At 34.9% G+C, this 18,423-nt stretch overlaps 1 protein-coding gene across 2 annotated transcripts in view; it reads right to left on the bottom strand.

The window, feature by feature from the left end:
- Window positions 1-5,153: 5,153 nt before the first annotated feature.
- The window catches only part of NLGN4X (neuroligin 4 X-linked), a 180,524-nt gene continuing 167,254 nt past the window's right edge, over window positions 5,154-18,423 (bottom strand). For both annotated transcript variants that reach the window (XM_026666895.2, XM_026666894.2), the window contains 3 exons: window positions 17,115-17,300; window positions 14,479-15,268; window positions 5,154-9,021 (listed from right to left, as the gene is read on the bottom strand). In XM_026666895.2, the coding sequence (XP_026522680.1) occupies window positions 8,178-9,021; window positions 14,479-15,268; window positions 17,115-17,300 (1,820 nt within the window). In that variant the 3' untranslated portion in view covers window positions 5,154-8,177. The remainder of the gene's footprint in view (window positions 9,022-14,478; window positions 15,269-17,114; window positions 17,301-18,423) is intronic.

Here is an 18,423-nt window from a genome sequence, read left to right as displayed (position 1 = left end):
TGAACTTGTCAAGAAGAAAGCTAATGTTCCTGTTCTCTGAGCAGAGGGCAAAAATGTGGTATCTATAGTATTCATGACCCCAGCTTCGGAAGACTTGTATGTATAGATTTCCAAAACATGGATGAAGACTTGTTTAAAGGAATGCCTACATTACAACTTAGAACTCATGCTGAATAATTAAAATAATAATCTCACAAATTAAGAACAATTTTATGAAGCAATATATAATGCCTTTGTTCCTCTTTCCCCAAAGGACTGCACCAAGTTATTATGTAACACTTGTTCCTGTAAAAACAAAGTAAAAAAAGCCTCCCAAAAGACTTTTATTCCGAAAAATCCCTTCTTGCAGGGCATCATTAAGTTTCCTGTACATTTTTTTCTTCATGAAAGACCTTAGAAGAACATTTCAAAACAGCACTATAGCCATTCCCTAGTAAGTGCCCTTGATAAACAACTAATCTTGCAGCAGCCACAATAATAGCAATTTTCAGTATATATAGTTTCAAACTGGTATTATTTGGTGTTATGCAATAAGTGAATCTAGCCCATGACAGGGTAACTGAACATGACAAACTGACAAATTCCACTTTTGGTGAGCCTGAGATGGGAATTTGCAAGATCAGAATCAATAACTGAAGAAGATCTTTGCTGATTGGCTAAGAGCTCCATGCAATTTGGAACCTATGTTCTTTCTCAATACCAGCTTTCCTAATGAATGACATGGCTCCAGTAGTTTGTGTTTTTTACAAATTACAATTGTTCACAATGACTTTCTTCACTTCTATAATGCACAAAGAGAGCTTGAAAATTAAAATTTGAGATTATCCATTCTATGATAACATATCTTTCCAATAATACGGAGGTCCAAAAATTTGAAATTTATTTCAAATTTGGAAAGACTTTCTGCATGTCTATGTGGACATATGCTAGATCAGTGAACAGGATTATGGTGGGAAGGTGTGACTTTGGGACTCATTCTCCTGGGCTACATATCAATTGTGAATAAAAAAAAATCATTCAAACATTGCATATCTGAAACTTTATACTCCCTTATAGTTAGATACAAGCTATAATAATGCAGTACTTTACTAGTGCCATAATTTCAATGTTTGTGTAATTCTCCAGCTCTAATAAGTCAAGCTTTTGAGTTTTAAGTATTTCAATTTATTAGGCAGCAATTGAATATAACTTAATAATGTTATAAAATGCTTATATGTTTGGGTAGCCTTTCCAACTCTGATATTCTCCATATTTTTAATGATTTTTATGCACTTTTTTCTCTTAAAATCTGAAATGTTGCGGAACTATACAACAGGCTTAAGGCAAAAAACTATAAAAAATATGATATAGGCATCTAACATGCTAAATATAGCTTGGAAATTTCTCATTTTCTATACATTGAAAATAAACAAGGTTCTATCATGTTTTCCTGAAAATAAGAAAAATAAGCCCGAGCCTGATTTTTAAGCATGTGCCTAATATAAGCGCTATCCAAAAAATAAGCCCTAGTGAAGATCTTCATCAGCCCAGGGATGGATGGGCATGGCCAGCATCGGAGGCAGCGAGGATGAGGGGGCCAACATTGTCCAGCAGCAGCCACAGCCTGTGCAGCACAGGTGAGTTATCTATCCAAGCAGCAGGGGAGACCAGTGATCCAGATGCACCACAGGGGTTGCAGGCAAGCCAAGAAATGCAAAGACAAGCCTCCTGTGGCCACTCATCCACTCCAGCCCACTATCTCTCGACGTACCTGTGGCTCGCATGGCGCATCCGGATTGTGTGCACTCCCCCCACGCCTCTGCCTCCATCTGCTCTTGATGCTGCTGTGTGAAGTTGAGCCTCCCTTGGCTGCCTGCCCACTCCAGCCCACCGACCATTCAGTGCATCTGGATTTTGTGCTCCCCCCTGTGCCTTTGTCATCATCTGCTGCTTGGACAGGTAATCAACTCACCTGTGCTTGGCTTCTGCACCACCTTTTCTGTGCATGCTGGGAGGGAGGCTACCCAGCCAGGCTGATCACCCTGAAATCATGTTTCCCAGAAAATAAGCTCTAGTGCTTATTTTGGAGTCCCCCAAAATATAAGTCTGGGTCTTATTTTGGGGGACACACGGGTGAGTATGTGCTCTGTATTTAAGAGTAAAAATATGTCTTTCTGAACTATCATTATTTTTTATGTAAAAGACCCCAGAACTTGTGACCAGATTGGTTGAATATAACATAAGATAGAAGTACTGTTTTCTTTCATGATACTAAAGTTCATTGATGTATATCAAATAAATTTACAAGCGTTATAATTTATTGGTAGGCTAATTAAGAGTTCTTTTATCTTTGTTCAAAAAAGAAGGTAAATCTAAACTTCTTGTTCCAAAGATTTCTAATAGCCTTAGAATAGCTAAATAAGCAATTTCAACTTCTACTAAGGGAGATTAATGAACTCAGTGTCTTAACTCTGCCATAGTTAAGAATGCAATGGTTTCCCTTTCTCTCCTGGCCCTGAAATGCATGGGAACTGCAGTCTTGCAGTTTTCTAATTAGCATCAACCATCCAGAGGACATGTGATTATTTTTCTGTGCTCCCCTTGTCTTATTTCCTGCTTTTAACAGATTTTCTTTAAAAATTATGAGGGCCTGAGCTTAATTTTGTGACTACATGAGGTACTATTTTTCCCATAATGAATATATATATATATATATATATATATATATATATATATATATATATATATATATATATTCTTAAGTTTTCGTGGGTACTTACATGTATGGTATTCGGCTTGGTTCGGGTATTTTCCCACGTCATTGTAGTTGTTCTTTTAAAGTTGTAGCAACGTTTCAGCAGAATCTCATCTGCCATCATCAGGCTTCTGTATAGTGTTTGTCTGTGAGTCAGACTTTTACAGTGGTTTCAGATTTAAATTTGGGGCAGCCTATTGCTGTGCCAGAATGGTTTTTTCTTCATCCTGATTGGTTGGGAGTCTTGGTCTGTGTTTATTGGTCTCGGAGTTTGCTGTGTTCTGTTTGATTGGTGTCTCTAATATCTTCTGTCTGTTTTTTGGCTCTTTTTGTATCTTGATTGCCTGGCAGCATTGTGTTACTTTATTGGAGGCCTTTAGTGCAGCTTGGCTTCGGGTAAATGGACGGCTATCATTAGTTAGGAAGCTGGGTTTCATCTGGGTGCCTGGTTGGGGTGTGTTTGAGCTGGAGGTATCAGGGGGGATCTGTTTGTGCCCAGGTGTTTGCCTGGCTTGTGGTGTGGAGATTTTTTTGTTTGTGAGTGCAGGCTTCCAAATGATTGACAGCCTGGTGGAATCATCTCTTCTATTCATGCTTTCTAGTCTTTTTTCAATCTCTATGGCTTCTCTGATGATTCTGTGGCTAGGGTTTTCTATAGTGGCTAGGGTTTTGGTGCCAATGAAGTTGATGCTATGACCTGTGGCTTCCATGTGTTGGACTAGTGAGGAAGTGTGTTCCAGCTTTTTGACTGCATTTTTGTGTTCATTCAGGCGGGTACTTATTCTTCTATTGGTCTGTCCAATGTATGTGGGTGGGCATGATGCACAGGGGACTTCGTATATGTCTTGGTTTTCCAGGTCAATTTTATCTTTGGGGTTGCTAAGGATGGCTGCTATTTTTCTGTCTGTTGCTACAACTTTAAAAGAACAACTACAATGACGTGGGAAAATACCCGAACCAAGCCGAACATGCATTTTAACTTTTTCGTATTCACTGTGCTTGCTTTAAAAATTTATGTCTAAAAATAAATATTCAAATATCTAAATAATAATAATTTAAGAGTATTTTAACACTTATAAAACATGAATCTCTCTGGATGTTTGATTTTCTGTAAAGGACAATTCAAGGGTTTATCTCAGAAAATACACACTCTGGAAGTGAAATTTTGGTTTGTTTTTACAGTGTGCCCCAACATAAAATTTGTGTAAGAAATAAATTGGTGTAAAATTACCACTACTTGTATATTTGATTAGATGTGTATTTTTTAAAAAGTTGCCTTATAACTTGTTAATTAATCCAGCCTGAAAATGACTATCAAGAATAAAAGTACTTTCTTAAACATGCATACAAGCCCACACATTCACACATACAATGTTGGGAGTTGCACAGCAACAAAATATGTAATCTGTATCTCTGATCCAGAGATTTACCTCTGAAGATCACAGACATGTACAGCAAAAAACTATATATATACATAGAAAAAGATCAGAATTTTCAAAATAAGATTTTCCAGTTAGTCATTATTAAATTAATAATATGTAATTCAAAGAAATAGTTTTCTGATTGCTTCCTTTAGATCCAGGTGCTCCCAAAATGAAAGGACGTTTCAGCCATATTTTATAATTCATATATGCTTTTCTAAGAAATAATGATTAGTATATCATTTTTACATATTTCACAGTACTCATTGAATATCCAACTTCATAGACCTAGTGATATATGCAGAAAATGATCAATTTATTAACTGTGGAACTCTGTCTGAAATTAGTTTGTTATATGAAGTCTCATGGCTTTTAGGAAGAAAGGATAGCTCTTCTATAGGATCTTATTGTACCTCTTTGGTAAAACACATTGTTTGCATGTGCTCAGTCTTTGAGGTTTTTCAATAGGATTGAAGAAGAGGGTTGAAATAATGGAACTGATAATGGAGTAGAAAGAAACCATTTATATATATTTACATAAAGTTGCATATTATATCCTAGTAATTAAATATCAGAAATAAGACTAAGAAAGTTATTGATCCAAAAGATTCCAGAAGTTTTCATTTGAATTAATAATTATGCTTAATTGTAAGGTCATTACTACCTTAACCTGGTGAGTGCTAGTATTCTGGTTAACAATATTTAATATCCCTTTTCACATGACTGTAACTAAGGAAAATAATATGCTATGTTTTAGTCATGATGGCAAAGATCCAGCTTTAGACAGCCAGTGTCATGAAGTGATTAATATACTAGGCAAGGATTGAGAAGGCCCAACTTCTAGTCTACCTTCAGCTAAGAAAGGAAAATTCATGTATAATTATAGATAGTATTTGTTGTATTCAGTGGTTCGAAGGTCAGCAACTGGCATTCCATAAAGTTCTCTGCAAACTCGTAGCAAGATTGGTTACAGTATTTATCTTTATCCAGGCTATCATTTCAACACTTTTCAAGTGTTGACAAGGTTCGTTATGGACTACATATTACATCCATATGGTCACATACATGTGCACACTCACACAGAGATTTTCAAAATAGTAGTTTTACAAAAATGATAAACACGTAATTCTTTGCACAAAGCATTAGAAAATACTGTGATATTTTATTATTAAAAATGCTGCTGAAAAGTTTATACATATGTGTCCAGCCATATATATCTTCTGTCCTTACTTAAGGCAAACCAAAAAGAAAAAAATGAAGAAATAATAACAAAAAAAACCCTGCGTGCCTCTTAAGGTTAAGAAGAAAAGTCTGGGATTTTTTTTTTCCTATTCTTTAAAGTATCCTTTGTCGTTATTATTATACAATCCTTTGAAGAGCCTAAAAATTTCCATTTATAAATCATACATCTGTCTCGATGTATTAAATTATTAAAGTGACATCATCTTCATTGATTTTTAAAAGCTAAAATCATTCACTTACAGAAATGGTTTTATCCAAATGTCACAAGCCTGACACATTACTGTACATATTGCTAGCAGAAAACAACTGGAAGTACTAAACAAATACCATAATTCACATAACAAACATACCCATCTGAATAAGATACCATCATTTTCCTTATTATTCCCCACTGAGTGATGAAGAAGTGTCATGTTTTAGACATGAAGGCAAAGATCCAGCTTTAGACAGCCAGTGTCACGAAGTGATTAAGATACTGGGCAAGGATTGAGAAGTCCCAATTTCTAGTCTTCCTTCAGCTAGGAAAGCTCACTAGGTGACTTTGTGCCAATCCCTACTTTTAAGACCAATCAATTTCACAGGGTTGTTTTCATGGGGAAAAGCTGGAGGAGGGAAATGTTATGTATGCTGCCATGAGCTCCTAGGGAAAGTGAAATATAAAACTAACAAAATAAATACATTACAATTACATTTTAAAAAATCAAGGAATGCATTGACTTCCTTTGACTATTGGGTAAAAATCGGAACTGTTAAAATTTTATTTGGGAGGAAAAGGAAAATATGTACTAATTTCATTTTCTAAGAAGGAAGATCATGTTAACAATTAATTCTATTAGGTCTCCAGCTGTTGTTTGCTACTCTAGGAACCTGTTTTTCTCTCAGAAACAGCATGAAGCTGTACATATATTCCATACTCCATACCCAGCAAAACATCAAAGTAGCTGTAGGTTAGAATAGCTCAAACTAGAAGCAGAAGGCATCCTGTGTTACATTATGTGACATAACATCACATGTATATTTATTGTTATAAAGATGATAGTATAGCAGTATTGTGCCTTCCTCAATAAAAGAGAAAAAATAGAATGTACACCCCAGGAAAGCTGTGATCTTGTGCAGAGCAACTGTGTTCAAATATCTTTGGTTTCTACCTTTATGTTAAACCATTTGTAACTCACTAATAACAATTTCTACTTTTGTAATGTCTGATTTATTTTGTTGATTTATTTTCTTTAGAATTGTTTTTCAACTCTATACAGAGATGCCAGGCATATTGTTGGAACAGTTGCATTTCACATCACGCTTCCCTGCATTTGTAGATGATGTGAATATTTTCTTATAGAATAATGATGAATTATGAAATGATCCAACTTCTTCAAAACAACTCGCCCATTATACATTAATATGGATTCTCACTAGCTTTCCGTGGTATCAAGCTTAAGCTTGATTAAAATAGGTCAAAAGTTTTAGCTACTGATCCAACAAGAACTTAATGGAAAAATAATATCGCTCTTTGTCTAACTTGTGTGATCTCCATGTTCAACGTAGCTATATCCATTTTCCTTCTTTGCATAACCTTTTCTACCATCTGCTAGAACAGGCAGAATCTTATCAAAGGAAAAAAAAACTGCTTTAGAAAGTAGGCTGTCTGAAAGAAGCAGAGGTTCATGGCACATAGGATACCAAGAACAAGATTCCTACATCAACTGAACAAGCTTGTTGAAATTCTTCCAATTTGCCTCTGTGTTGCAATATAATGGATGTTAACACAAAGAGAAAGGAATATGGTGGGGTGGGGTGTGGGCGGAGAGATTTCTTTCCATTAAGGGAGGAAAAATAAAATCCTGTTCCTATCTACGGATGCCTTAACATGCATCTATTCAACCTGTAAAGGAAAATCTAGCAGGCCACACAGTCATCCGTGTCCTTTGTATGCTACAACATGTTTTCCCAGAAATGAAACATTAGGAAAAATCTTTCATTGTTTGGATCATCAGTAGTAATTAAGAAGAATGCCCTCCTTTAGGTCTGGGAGGAAACATAGGTGGTATGATTAATGCTTATACACATAGATCACAACTGAAAGCACAATCTTTCTAAAAGCTTTTTTCAAACTGAAAACATCAATAAAAGCTTCTTTTTTTAAAACTCACAGCTATGTACACTTTTTTTTTTTTTTACAAAGTTCCTTAAATATAGTTCAGGCTGGCAAGTCATCTCTTTGCACAGAACTATACATATTTACTGCATAGTCAGTCCTATTTTTTTTAATAATAATAAAATCTTATTTCCCCATTCTGGATTATAGCTTCTTAGGATGGGTAAAAGCCCATGATGACGTCTTTTGTATAACAAGGGCCATTCATGGTATGGCACATATAGAACATCTTTTTTTTAAATTTTATTTATTCAAAGAAAAAGAAGAAGAAGAAACCCTATACAGTCATTGGCTCTGTGTTTCAAAAGTTCTGTTTCTGTTCATTACACTCAATATATATCCTTTTCTAGGAGACTTTCTTCAGGCCTCAACTCTTATATTCAATCAAAGTGGTTGAGATATTAAAGCGGAATCCTAATAGCAATGTACACATTTCACAGGGTTTGAGAGGGTGATCTTTCTTGAATATCAGAGTTCCTATGGAAAGGATCTGAAATTATGACCGTTCTGCTCTGTCACCTTTTAACTTTTCATTTTCACAAATTTCTTGATGGAGAATATGAATCCCCCCCCCTTTTTCTTATGGTTAATCTTCCAGGTGGTATGTGATGGGTGAATGACTGAGCTATACTCTAGTGGTGGAATGTCCATGAGGCAAATTAGTACTGTTCTGTCCTCCACTGAAGGTGTTGAAAGTATGCAAAGGTTGCATTCCTGTTAATGTATTTGGAATCATGGTTATGGTATTGGGTGTCATGAGTGGAATATCATCTGGAGATCTTCTAAGAGTCAGGGTGTAATCAGGTGGACAGGTGAGTCTCAGGGTATCATGAGCTTGCAGTGACTCACAGTCATGATCATGCTCAAGCTGTTTCATCTGCAGTGACATAATTTCTTCATTCTGTATATGGGCAATATCATTGGTTGTGTTCCTTTGGGGACTGGGCCGTCTGTGTGTCTCATGACGTCGCTTGTCTTTCTTATAGTACAAGGCCGCAAATGCCAAAATGTTGAGGAATAATAATGATGCTCCTACAGCAATAGTAACACTTAGCTCCGTGGAATAATCTCTCTTGTTTTCTATCAGAACACTTGTATCCTCTGGAGAGGTTTTCTGGGTGTCTTTTGAATGCTTTGGATTGTTGCTTGGAGTCATTAATGGGCGTTTGGTAGTAAACTTCCCAGGAGAACGTCGGGTAACATATGGGAATGATGTCATATCAGGCGGTGGCACCTTAGTTGTAGTGGAAACATACTGAAATATTTCATTCAAATTGTGCAAGTGTGGTACAAGTTCTAACCAGAAAGCAACTTTTGTTGCTCGGTAGTGATCTCGAACTCTGGGTTTCAAACCAATGTGCAGATAAAGCTGGTCTTTTGGGTTGTATTTAGACCAAGCAACTTCTTCAAAACGATTAGGCTTTGTATGGATGAATTTTGTATCTTGGGGAACAGGCTGGTTTGGATCCCTAAAAGTATACAAATAAATAATATTAAAAACAATCAACTTACATACTCAAATATATTACAAGAGCTAAAGTCAATTTCATTACAGTCGTTACTTGATGATATTTTGAGTTTCAAGGTTATGATTAATAGAGTACAGTCTATTTAGATCAGAATACTTGCCCAAAATATATGCTCTGATTCATTTTATAATACTTGCAAAATGAATTGTATATTTGCCTAACATATGAAAGGAATACTTTAAGTTATTTTTTTTTAAAGGCAAATATTCAGGAATTTTCAATAATAGCTCACAAATGCAGATTTCAATAAGTGAAAGTGGGTAAAATGTCAGGTGTGAAAGACCAGCTCTACATGTGAAGGTTCAATTAAACTAATTTATTGCTAAAAGGTTATACACCTGCTTAGAGTTAGATAAGGTTGAACGACACGGAACTGGACTTTCTTTATGGATATGTATGGATTCTAGGCTGTTTCCCTTTTCAACCCCAGGTTTTGCCATCCCTTTGCCTATATAAAGGGATGAACTATGAATTGTGACAGCACTGAACAAACTTCATGACTTGGCAACTTGAATCTGATTTGGGATGCTAGTATGAAAAGGGGCTATTTCGTGATGTTGAGTGGTAGGTTTCCTCAAAATTATTTGTCATGTATTATCTCATCACAATCTAACAGATTCTCAGTTGCCCACATACATCCAATTAAAATATGTTTTTCAATAACCATAAAACACATAATGTCAAGGAGGTATCATGATTTAAATGCTCTCTCTGAAAGAGCCCAATTTGCAATATATTCAGAAGTGGCATATGCACCTCCTCATGCAGGAGGTCATTCCAAAGGGCCAGAACTGCCACAGAAAAACATTATTTCTGAATGTTAACTCTCCACTACCTCTTGAATGTAGAGAACTATCTGCTGCTTTTTCTAACATGATTGTAACAGATGGGCCAATGGAAGATGCAGCTCTCTAGATAGCTTGGCACTAAGCCGTAAAGCATTAACATCAACACTTTAAATTTTACCTAGAAGCTTATAGGCAGCTAATGCAGGGTTCACAATACAGGTATAATGCGCTCCCAACAATAACTACTGATAAGTGTCCAGTCTATACTAGATGAAGCTTCAAGTAAGTTTTTAAAGGTAATAGCCATTATTATTATGGCTTACGTAAGCTGCCTATGAATATAGATTTTTTTTTAAAAAAAGGCTAAAAATGTCAAATCTTGAAAGTTGTAATTACAGTGTTGGAAATCTCTCTTTATAAAAACTAAGAATTTTGAAATAAAAACCATTAAAGGTTTTGAGAATAGAATGGATTTTTTTCCTATCTTCTCTATATGTACATATATTCACTCATTTCCTTGTCATAGGAAAACTGGTCCTTCCTTGGGGTTTCATTTTAATTATATAGGGCTGTTGTGGCAAATCATAATAAATATTTTTTGCTATGTTAACTATTGTTTTTGTTGGAACAGCAGTAATTTGTATTAATGGCTACTGAAATTGAACATGTTTCCAATGTCAATAATTAGACCTGAAAATATAATTTGTATAAAAGCTGCAACTATATTCCTGCAACAAATTGTTTCAAGCAAAGGTATGAAACCTGCTATAATGCAAATCACCAAAAATATAAATATAACTTTATTTGAAATTATTCAGGCTACATTCTACATTTCCCATTCAGTTACCCTTCCAAAATTGGATTGTACAATGTAGATATCTATTAGATTTTGCCACTGGCAATACATGTTGAGAAAAAACAACAACCAGTGTATGTGAATTTCTGGTTTAGATTTATAGAGTTTTAGATCTAGAGTTTTAGATTTCTGGTAAATATATAGATCACACTCTAACTTGTGATCTGGCCTATTATAGACTATCAACTCTGTCTCTACTTTAATTGGATCCAGTGTGGATAATGTGATGTAAAAAGTGCTTGGTTTACATACACAAAAACAGTTATAAATTTTTTTGATGGGAAATTCTTATACCATCCTAAATATTTTTACAGTGGTTTTTCTGCTCAATATAGAAGGGTTCTGTATGGTTTCTATTAATTGTTAAATAGGTTTCAAGTTCCTTGCTTTGATTTTCATGTTTTGACTATACACAATAAATAAAGAAATGGCATCTATCTGCCAACCCACTATCTACCAAACACACATAAAAATGCAAAAAAACTAATTCTGCTATATATAAAAATAGTTATGGATTTTGGCATTTTAATTAATCCCTAGAATTTAATTCAGCTTAAAACAAGTTCTTCCCCTAAGAGAGAAAGGGTTGATGCAAATGGGTGGTCCAAAATTTAAAGGTAACAAAACAAAGAGAGGAAGGAATATTTCAACTTCAAGTTGTGGCTCTGTCATTGTTAGGGATGACCTGAAAGTTCTTACATTGGATTTTCCCCATCTTGTTTACTTAAGACAAAACTTGTAATAAGAACTGAAAATGCATTCTGGAAACAAGATAGAACTCCTAGATTTCACGTAGTTACAAAGTGCTGTCAGCTTTAGTTGAGTAAAAGAGATGAAAAGAAAACAGTAAAATTTCTCTTGCTAAGTTCTTCTACATAAATTGAAGAAAATTCCATGAAGTAGATCAGTGGGATTCATTATGATATTCTTTTATTAGCCACAGTAACAATTGCTTCACCATGTTTTAGAAGAATTGAAGCAAAACAATTTTTATTGTATTGCATTAGTATTTTATATTTTTTTTTATAAAATACTAAACTGTTGCTGAGGTAACAATTACAGATTTGTCTTCAAAATTGGACAAATATGTGAATATATTTTGTCCATTGCAACTATTGTGTTCAGCATTCTGTCTTCTGTTATAAGCTTTATTATTTTTTCCTCTGGTTTTTCTTGACATATAAATTCTTTTTCAATAAGGTGGTAAGATGCATACTGTATTACATTGAATCGCACTGAATGTTCTCTCTCTCCCTTCCTTTCTCTTCTGTATAGGTAAAATGTACCTGTGATTTTAAATATCCATAACTACTGTAAAATTCTCCCAAGGTTTTTTTATTGTTTACTATTGTTAAAACTATAATTTAATCTTAATAAAATTTTATATTAACCTAATAAAATTTTCCTTTTCATAAGATCTCCTAGCATTCATAAGTAATTCATCATGCTTATATAGTATCTGAGATACTCACTACAGGTAGTCCTCGACTTACAAAAGTTCATTTAGTAACCGTTTGAAGTTACAAAGGAACTGTAACAGTGGTTGGTTTCAAAAACATTTCCTACCGGTTTGGTGTGAGCGCGTGTGTAAAACAGCTGATGCGTTGCAAATGGCTGTGCCGCACGAAGCAGCTGAGGTTGAAAAACAGGAAATAAAGGTAAGAATATAGCCAGGGCAGGCAGGTGGGCTCAGTAGCTGATTGTAGGAGTGAACCGGTTCGCTCACAGATGATCCTCAGAACTACCGGTTCGGCTAAACCGGGCCGAACTGGTAGAATACCACCACTGCACTGCAAACACTGACTTATGACTGTTTTTCACACTTATAACTGTTGTAGCATTCTTATAGTCACATGATCAAAATTCAGATGCTTGGCAACTGACATGTATTTATGATGGTTGCATTGTCTCCAGGTCATGTGATCACCTTTTGTGACCTTCTGATAAGCAAAGTCAATGGAGAAGCCAGATTCATTTAACAATCATGTAATTAACACCTGCAGTGATTCACTTAACAACTGTGGCAAGAAAGATCATACAAGGAGGCAAAATTCATTTAACAAATGTTTTGCTTAAGCAACAGAAATTTTGGGCTCAATTGTGGTCATAGGTTGAGCACTACTGTATTGGACAATTCATTTAATCTATGTATTTTGCTTTACAAATATGCAAATTGTGTATATGTTTCTAATCAAAGAAGTATATTTCTTTTGGGAAAAAAGTCACTTTGTTCTAACTCAAGTAATTATATGCATTCTACGACACAGTTGGTATCCAGCCAGTCAAATTCAGAAGATTCTGTAAAAATCTAATATCTACCTATTTATGATTTTTATGGGGGAAATGGTTGGAGGCCAAAGTGGGATTGATCTATTTGTTCATTCATCCATGCATCCATTTTCCATCCATCCAAAATGCAAGAATACTGTTTAAATTTAGGAGTCAAGGAAGGAGGAGTACATATATCACTTTTTAGTGTAGAGAAGGATATGTTCTCTTCTGGTTTCTTTGTGGAACAGAAACAATTGCTTGCTTTTTGTGATATGTACTATGCCAGTCTGACTTTTTTAAATCCTATAAAATCCACTTAAGCTCCTGAATGAATCAGGACACTGTGTTTTTCTCTAAACTGTCCAATATTGCTGCATACCATTTTCTGCACTGCAGTAGAGCTGCGGTTCTGAAAGCTCGGATTTGCCATAAAGGTTCATTGGAAAGATTTATGGGCCCTTGGTGCACTGCAAGGACCTTTCTTAAAATTCAATACTAAGACAAGAAAAGAGAACGAAGAAGAAAGTTTCAAAACCTGAAACAAAACAACAACCATCACTGCTATTTAGAAGGGGAAATACTACATTATTAATTAAGATATTTATATAAAATGTTTTCTGTTAGCTTTACCAATAAGTTCCTTTGATCTACTGTAGCATTATGTTCTTTTCATATGCTTCAAAAATATATTGGGAGCTTTCACATTTAAGAAACTAAATATTAATTTTAAAATTAATCATATACCATCCTAGATGAAGAAACAAACATATATAATTATTTCTTTTATATCTTTTACCCCATCTTTAATTTTAAAAAGGCAACCAATTAATTATATAAAGAAACCACAGTGGCAGTCTGGTTAAATCGGTTTTTTTTTTCTTTCTTGCCCTAAGTGTTATGGGAATATGCAATGGTGAGAAAACAGGGCTGAAACAGACAAACTAACCACAATCAAATGTGCTTGATTACTGAATTATATTTTGTATTGCTATTCTTCCAAATAAATGTACTTTTATTGACAGAAGTTGGATAGCAAGAAATGTGATCTGTAGTCTTCATAATATCTATGAATGGTGAATTTGCTTTACTGCCTTGCTTTTTTTAAACTGGGTTGGTGGGACAAGGCCTATTTTTGATAGAGATGATAAGTTTGACTGTACACATCTGTGGACTGTACCTTCCAAGATCTTGAAAGCTATTCAGAATAATTTGTAAAATAAAATAATAAAATAATGAATCCTAATCCTTCTACATACATGGGGTCATATTCTCCAAAATCTCCAGCACCTTCTTTTAAGCTAGCCTTGCTTGTATATTATGTTTGGAAAATACTGCTTTCCTTCTATAGCAGGGTGCCCTCTGTGAAACAAGGGCCAGTCCAACGAGAAGGATTTTATAAGAATATCAAAAGAGAAGCTTTTATCATTATCATTATATCATTATAAAGGAACAATATGCTTAAAATGTTAAGTGTCATCCTACCCTGTTTTGGCGAAGTTTGTCCAATAAGTCATAACAACCGCACTGAGCATGACATCATTCTTTGAAAAGTTGCAGTTGAATAATTCAGTAGGACCGATCATGGGGATACCAAACACATAAGGGACTTCATCACCATGTGCAGAATCAGCCCAACTGGGTTTCATTTCACTTTGGCAGTGGTGATAAAATGCATAGAAGTATGTTGGAGAACCATATTGAGCATGGAGGTCTGCTGTGGCAACAGCTGGTGCAACCCATTGGTGATCTGTAAAAAGTGCCACCAGGGTCTTCCTTCGTGTTTCAGGATTCTCCTTGTCTGCCCAATCTGTGTACATGAATTTAATGGTTTCTCTTAGAGTATCTTTCCCTTCTGGATAACCATATAGATTGTCCACAAAATTAGATACGGAGAAATCAAAATCATTTGGAGATATGCCTTCTTCATTATCCACAATTCCATCTACAAATTTTAAACCTTCTCCTTGGTTTACACCTAACATTATATCATAGTTGAGAAATTCTCCCTGTTCCATTAGAATCTGTGGATCATCTGGAATTACATCCCCATCAATCACAGGCCCAAAGGCAATGTGGTATGTAGCTGGTGTGATTGTTTGCTGAATGAGTTCTTTGTAGTTCTTATTCCGAAAGCATTCAACTAAGTCTGTAGTGTCCAAAGTGTTGCAGCCCACTTTTTCTGCCAAAATTGCAGTGTACTTGGCAGGCTGGTAATTCACTGCCCAGCTGGACAGGGCTGTTCCACTTTGAATGATTGCTTTTTGGAACAGACCTGCAGGTGCAAAAGTGAAAATTAAAATACACACACATACACAAAAGACAAAGCAAAAGGAATATTTATGATATCAAGAAGAAGCACTGATTAAGAGAAAGCACAATTCATTTTGCTTAGAAAAACGACAACAAAACATTATTGCAGTCCTCTTGCCAAATGGTAGCTATATTTCCTCTCAAATTCAATGTTCATTATATAAAAAATGAAAAATCCAGTGTGAATATTTAGGAGATGAAATTATTTCTGAAATGTGTAGTACATTGAAATAATTGACTCCAATTTTCACTGAATCCATCTATGGAGCCAGATGTTAGTGTTTCTTCCTAACATAGATACAAGTTGATAGCAATTGTTAACTGGCAACATTAACTTTTTCATTTAAAAAAAACCCTGTAATGCTTTTGAAATTTGTATCTGGACTTTGCTAAACTTCACAAAATCTCTTATACATAAGCTACTTCAAACAGAGAAACAGTGATTTCACAATCGAGTCTGAAGATTTTATTCAAAGGAGTGATTCAATCAACTCAATTTTAAATGTAATAGTGGAATAGAATATTTCAGTAGAGTATTGTGCAGTCTAGCACAAATTTATATCTTCTTTCTTCTTTTGCAATATGCATGGTTGACCAATTTAATTGCAGCAAAATATTTTTGGGTATTTTTGCTGTATTTTTTAAAATGGAATTTTAAAATTACTAATTTTATTTAGTAGTTATGAAGATCATTAGATTATGGTTAGTTTATTGATTTACTCCATATATTACAAAAACACTTATTGTCATGACCTTTAACTGGGCAAACAGTGCGTCATAGGGCAACAATTTTTAAGCCAAGGGACCTCAAATGGGCTAACTTACAGAATGCATTCCAAATCTGTGACCTATGACTCCCATGGGAATGAAATTTGGAAAAGTTGTGGCTGCTTCATTGCTATAGGTTGCTGCTGCACTACTGGACTGAAGTCACTTCTGCTACCACTGCTGGTTTTTTTGCCCATCCTTAGTCTTTCTGTTTCTCTGAAACAATGATCCATCAGGCCATATGTGTCTAGTATTACATAAAAGCTATTGTTTTTATTTTAAAAATTGGAACTGAAAACCTAGTACAATTGATATAATACTAATTCCTAAGATGCTGATATCGTACAAGTAATCCTTGACTTACAACCATTTGTGTCCATTAGAAGTTATGGACACACTGAGTAAAATGAATTATAACTGTTTTTCTACTTATGACCCAACACATCTCCATAGTTATATGATCAAAATTCAAACACTTGGAAATTGGCATATATTTATGAAAATTGCAGTGTCTTGGAGTCATGTGATAGCTTTTAGCGACCTTCTGACAAGCAAAATCAATGGAGAAGTCACATTCACTTAACAACTGCATTACTAACTTAACAACTGTAGTGTTTCACTTAACAACTGTGGCAAGAAATGTCGTAAAATGGGGTAAAATTCACTTAACAAATGTTTCAGTTAAACATAAATTGTGGTTGTAAATTGAACATTATCTGTAGTAGTTTCTGGAACTAATTCCTACTGTTTTTGCAATCCATTATTACTTTATAGAGCCTTGATGGCTCAGTGGTTAGAGTGCAGTACTGCAAGCTACTCCTACTGCAATTTGGCAGATTGAATCCCACCAGGCTCAAGGTTGACTCAGCCTTCCATCCTTCCGAGGTGGGTAAAATGAGGGCCCAAATTGTTGGGGGCAATATGCTGACTCTGTAAACTGCTTTGAGAGACTGTAAAGCACTATAAAGCAGTATATAAGTCTAAGTGCTATTGCTATTATGACTACTAAAATCATATTATTTAACATGGAAAACGGTTACCTTCTGAATAGTGAGACAATGTCAAGAGACTAACACAAGATGCTCCAGCTCCTGATCCAAAAATTGTAACTCTTTTGGGGTCTCCTCCAAATGATCCAATATTTTCTTCAATCCATCTCAGAGCTTGAATTTGGTCAAGTAATCCATAATTGCCTTTTGCTGCTTGGTCTCCAGTACTTAGGAAACCTACAAATTCAAAAAGAAAGAAAGGAAGGAAGGAAAGAATACATTAAACGCACTGGTCAAGGAATCAGTTATAGGGCATACAAATAAAATCTTTACTTCTTCAAATTTTCAAACGCTTATGGTTCGACTTAAATGTAATTAATAAAAGCTTTAAGGACCCAATTATTTATTCTGTCATAGAAAAATGCATGAAGTGTGGCAATTTTTATTTCTTTTACATATATGCTCCTATAGTAATTACAATATTAAGAACAGTATGTGTGTGTGTGTGTGTGTGTGTGTGTGTGTGTGTATATATATATATATATATATATATATATATATATATATATATATATATATATATTCTTAAGTTTTATGAGTACTTACATGTATGGTATTCAGCTTTGTTCGGGTATTTTCCCACGTCATTGTAGTTGTGCTTTTAAAGTTGTAGCAGCGTTTGGCAGAATCTCATCTGCCATCATCAGATGAACACTATACAGAAGCCTGATGATGGCAGATGAGATTCTGCCAAAGCGTGCTACAACTAAAGCACAACTGTGGCGATGAAATCCGAACAAAGCTGAATACCATACATGTAATACCACAACAAAAAAACAAACAAACAAACAAACATACATACATACATACATACATACATACATACATACATACATATATATTCCTAAGAGGTCTGTAGAGGGCATGCATAAGCGCACCAACGTGCCTACCGTCCCTGTCCTATTGTTTCTTTTATTTTTCTTATATGTATCCATGTTATTCATAACTATGTTTTTACTTATACCTATTATCTTGTAAGCAATTGACAAACCAAATAAAATAAAAATAAATAAAACATATAGTAAGCATAGCAACTATTTCCAAACTTTAATGAAACATCTGAGTATCCCCCTGGACTCACAATTTATGCATGAATAGCAGATAGAGACTATGACCTTTGCACAGTCACATGTTGTGTCCCAGTTGTGACAAATTATGAAAAAGAAAACATTTTTCTAGGTTATGATCTTGTCATCTAATGACTAGACCACTACAGTTTGTTTTCTATCGGACAGCCCTTGAAAATTGTATGGGAAGGTTCTGATTCAGCACATAGTAGCAAATGTAACACCAGTTAACA

Source organism: Notechis scutatus, chromosome 5, assembly GCF_049901735.1.
Source record: "Notechis scutatus isolate UNSWTSFEM ecotype Mainland chromosome 5, rNotScu1.2, whole genome shotgun sequence".
NCBI lineage: Eukaryota > Metazoa > Chordata > Lepidosauria > Squamata > Elapidae > Notechis > Notechis scutatus.
This window is presented reverse-complemented; position numbering and strand designations above follow the sequence as displayed.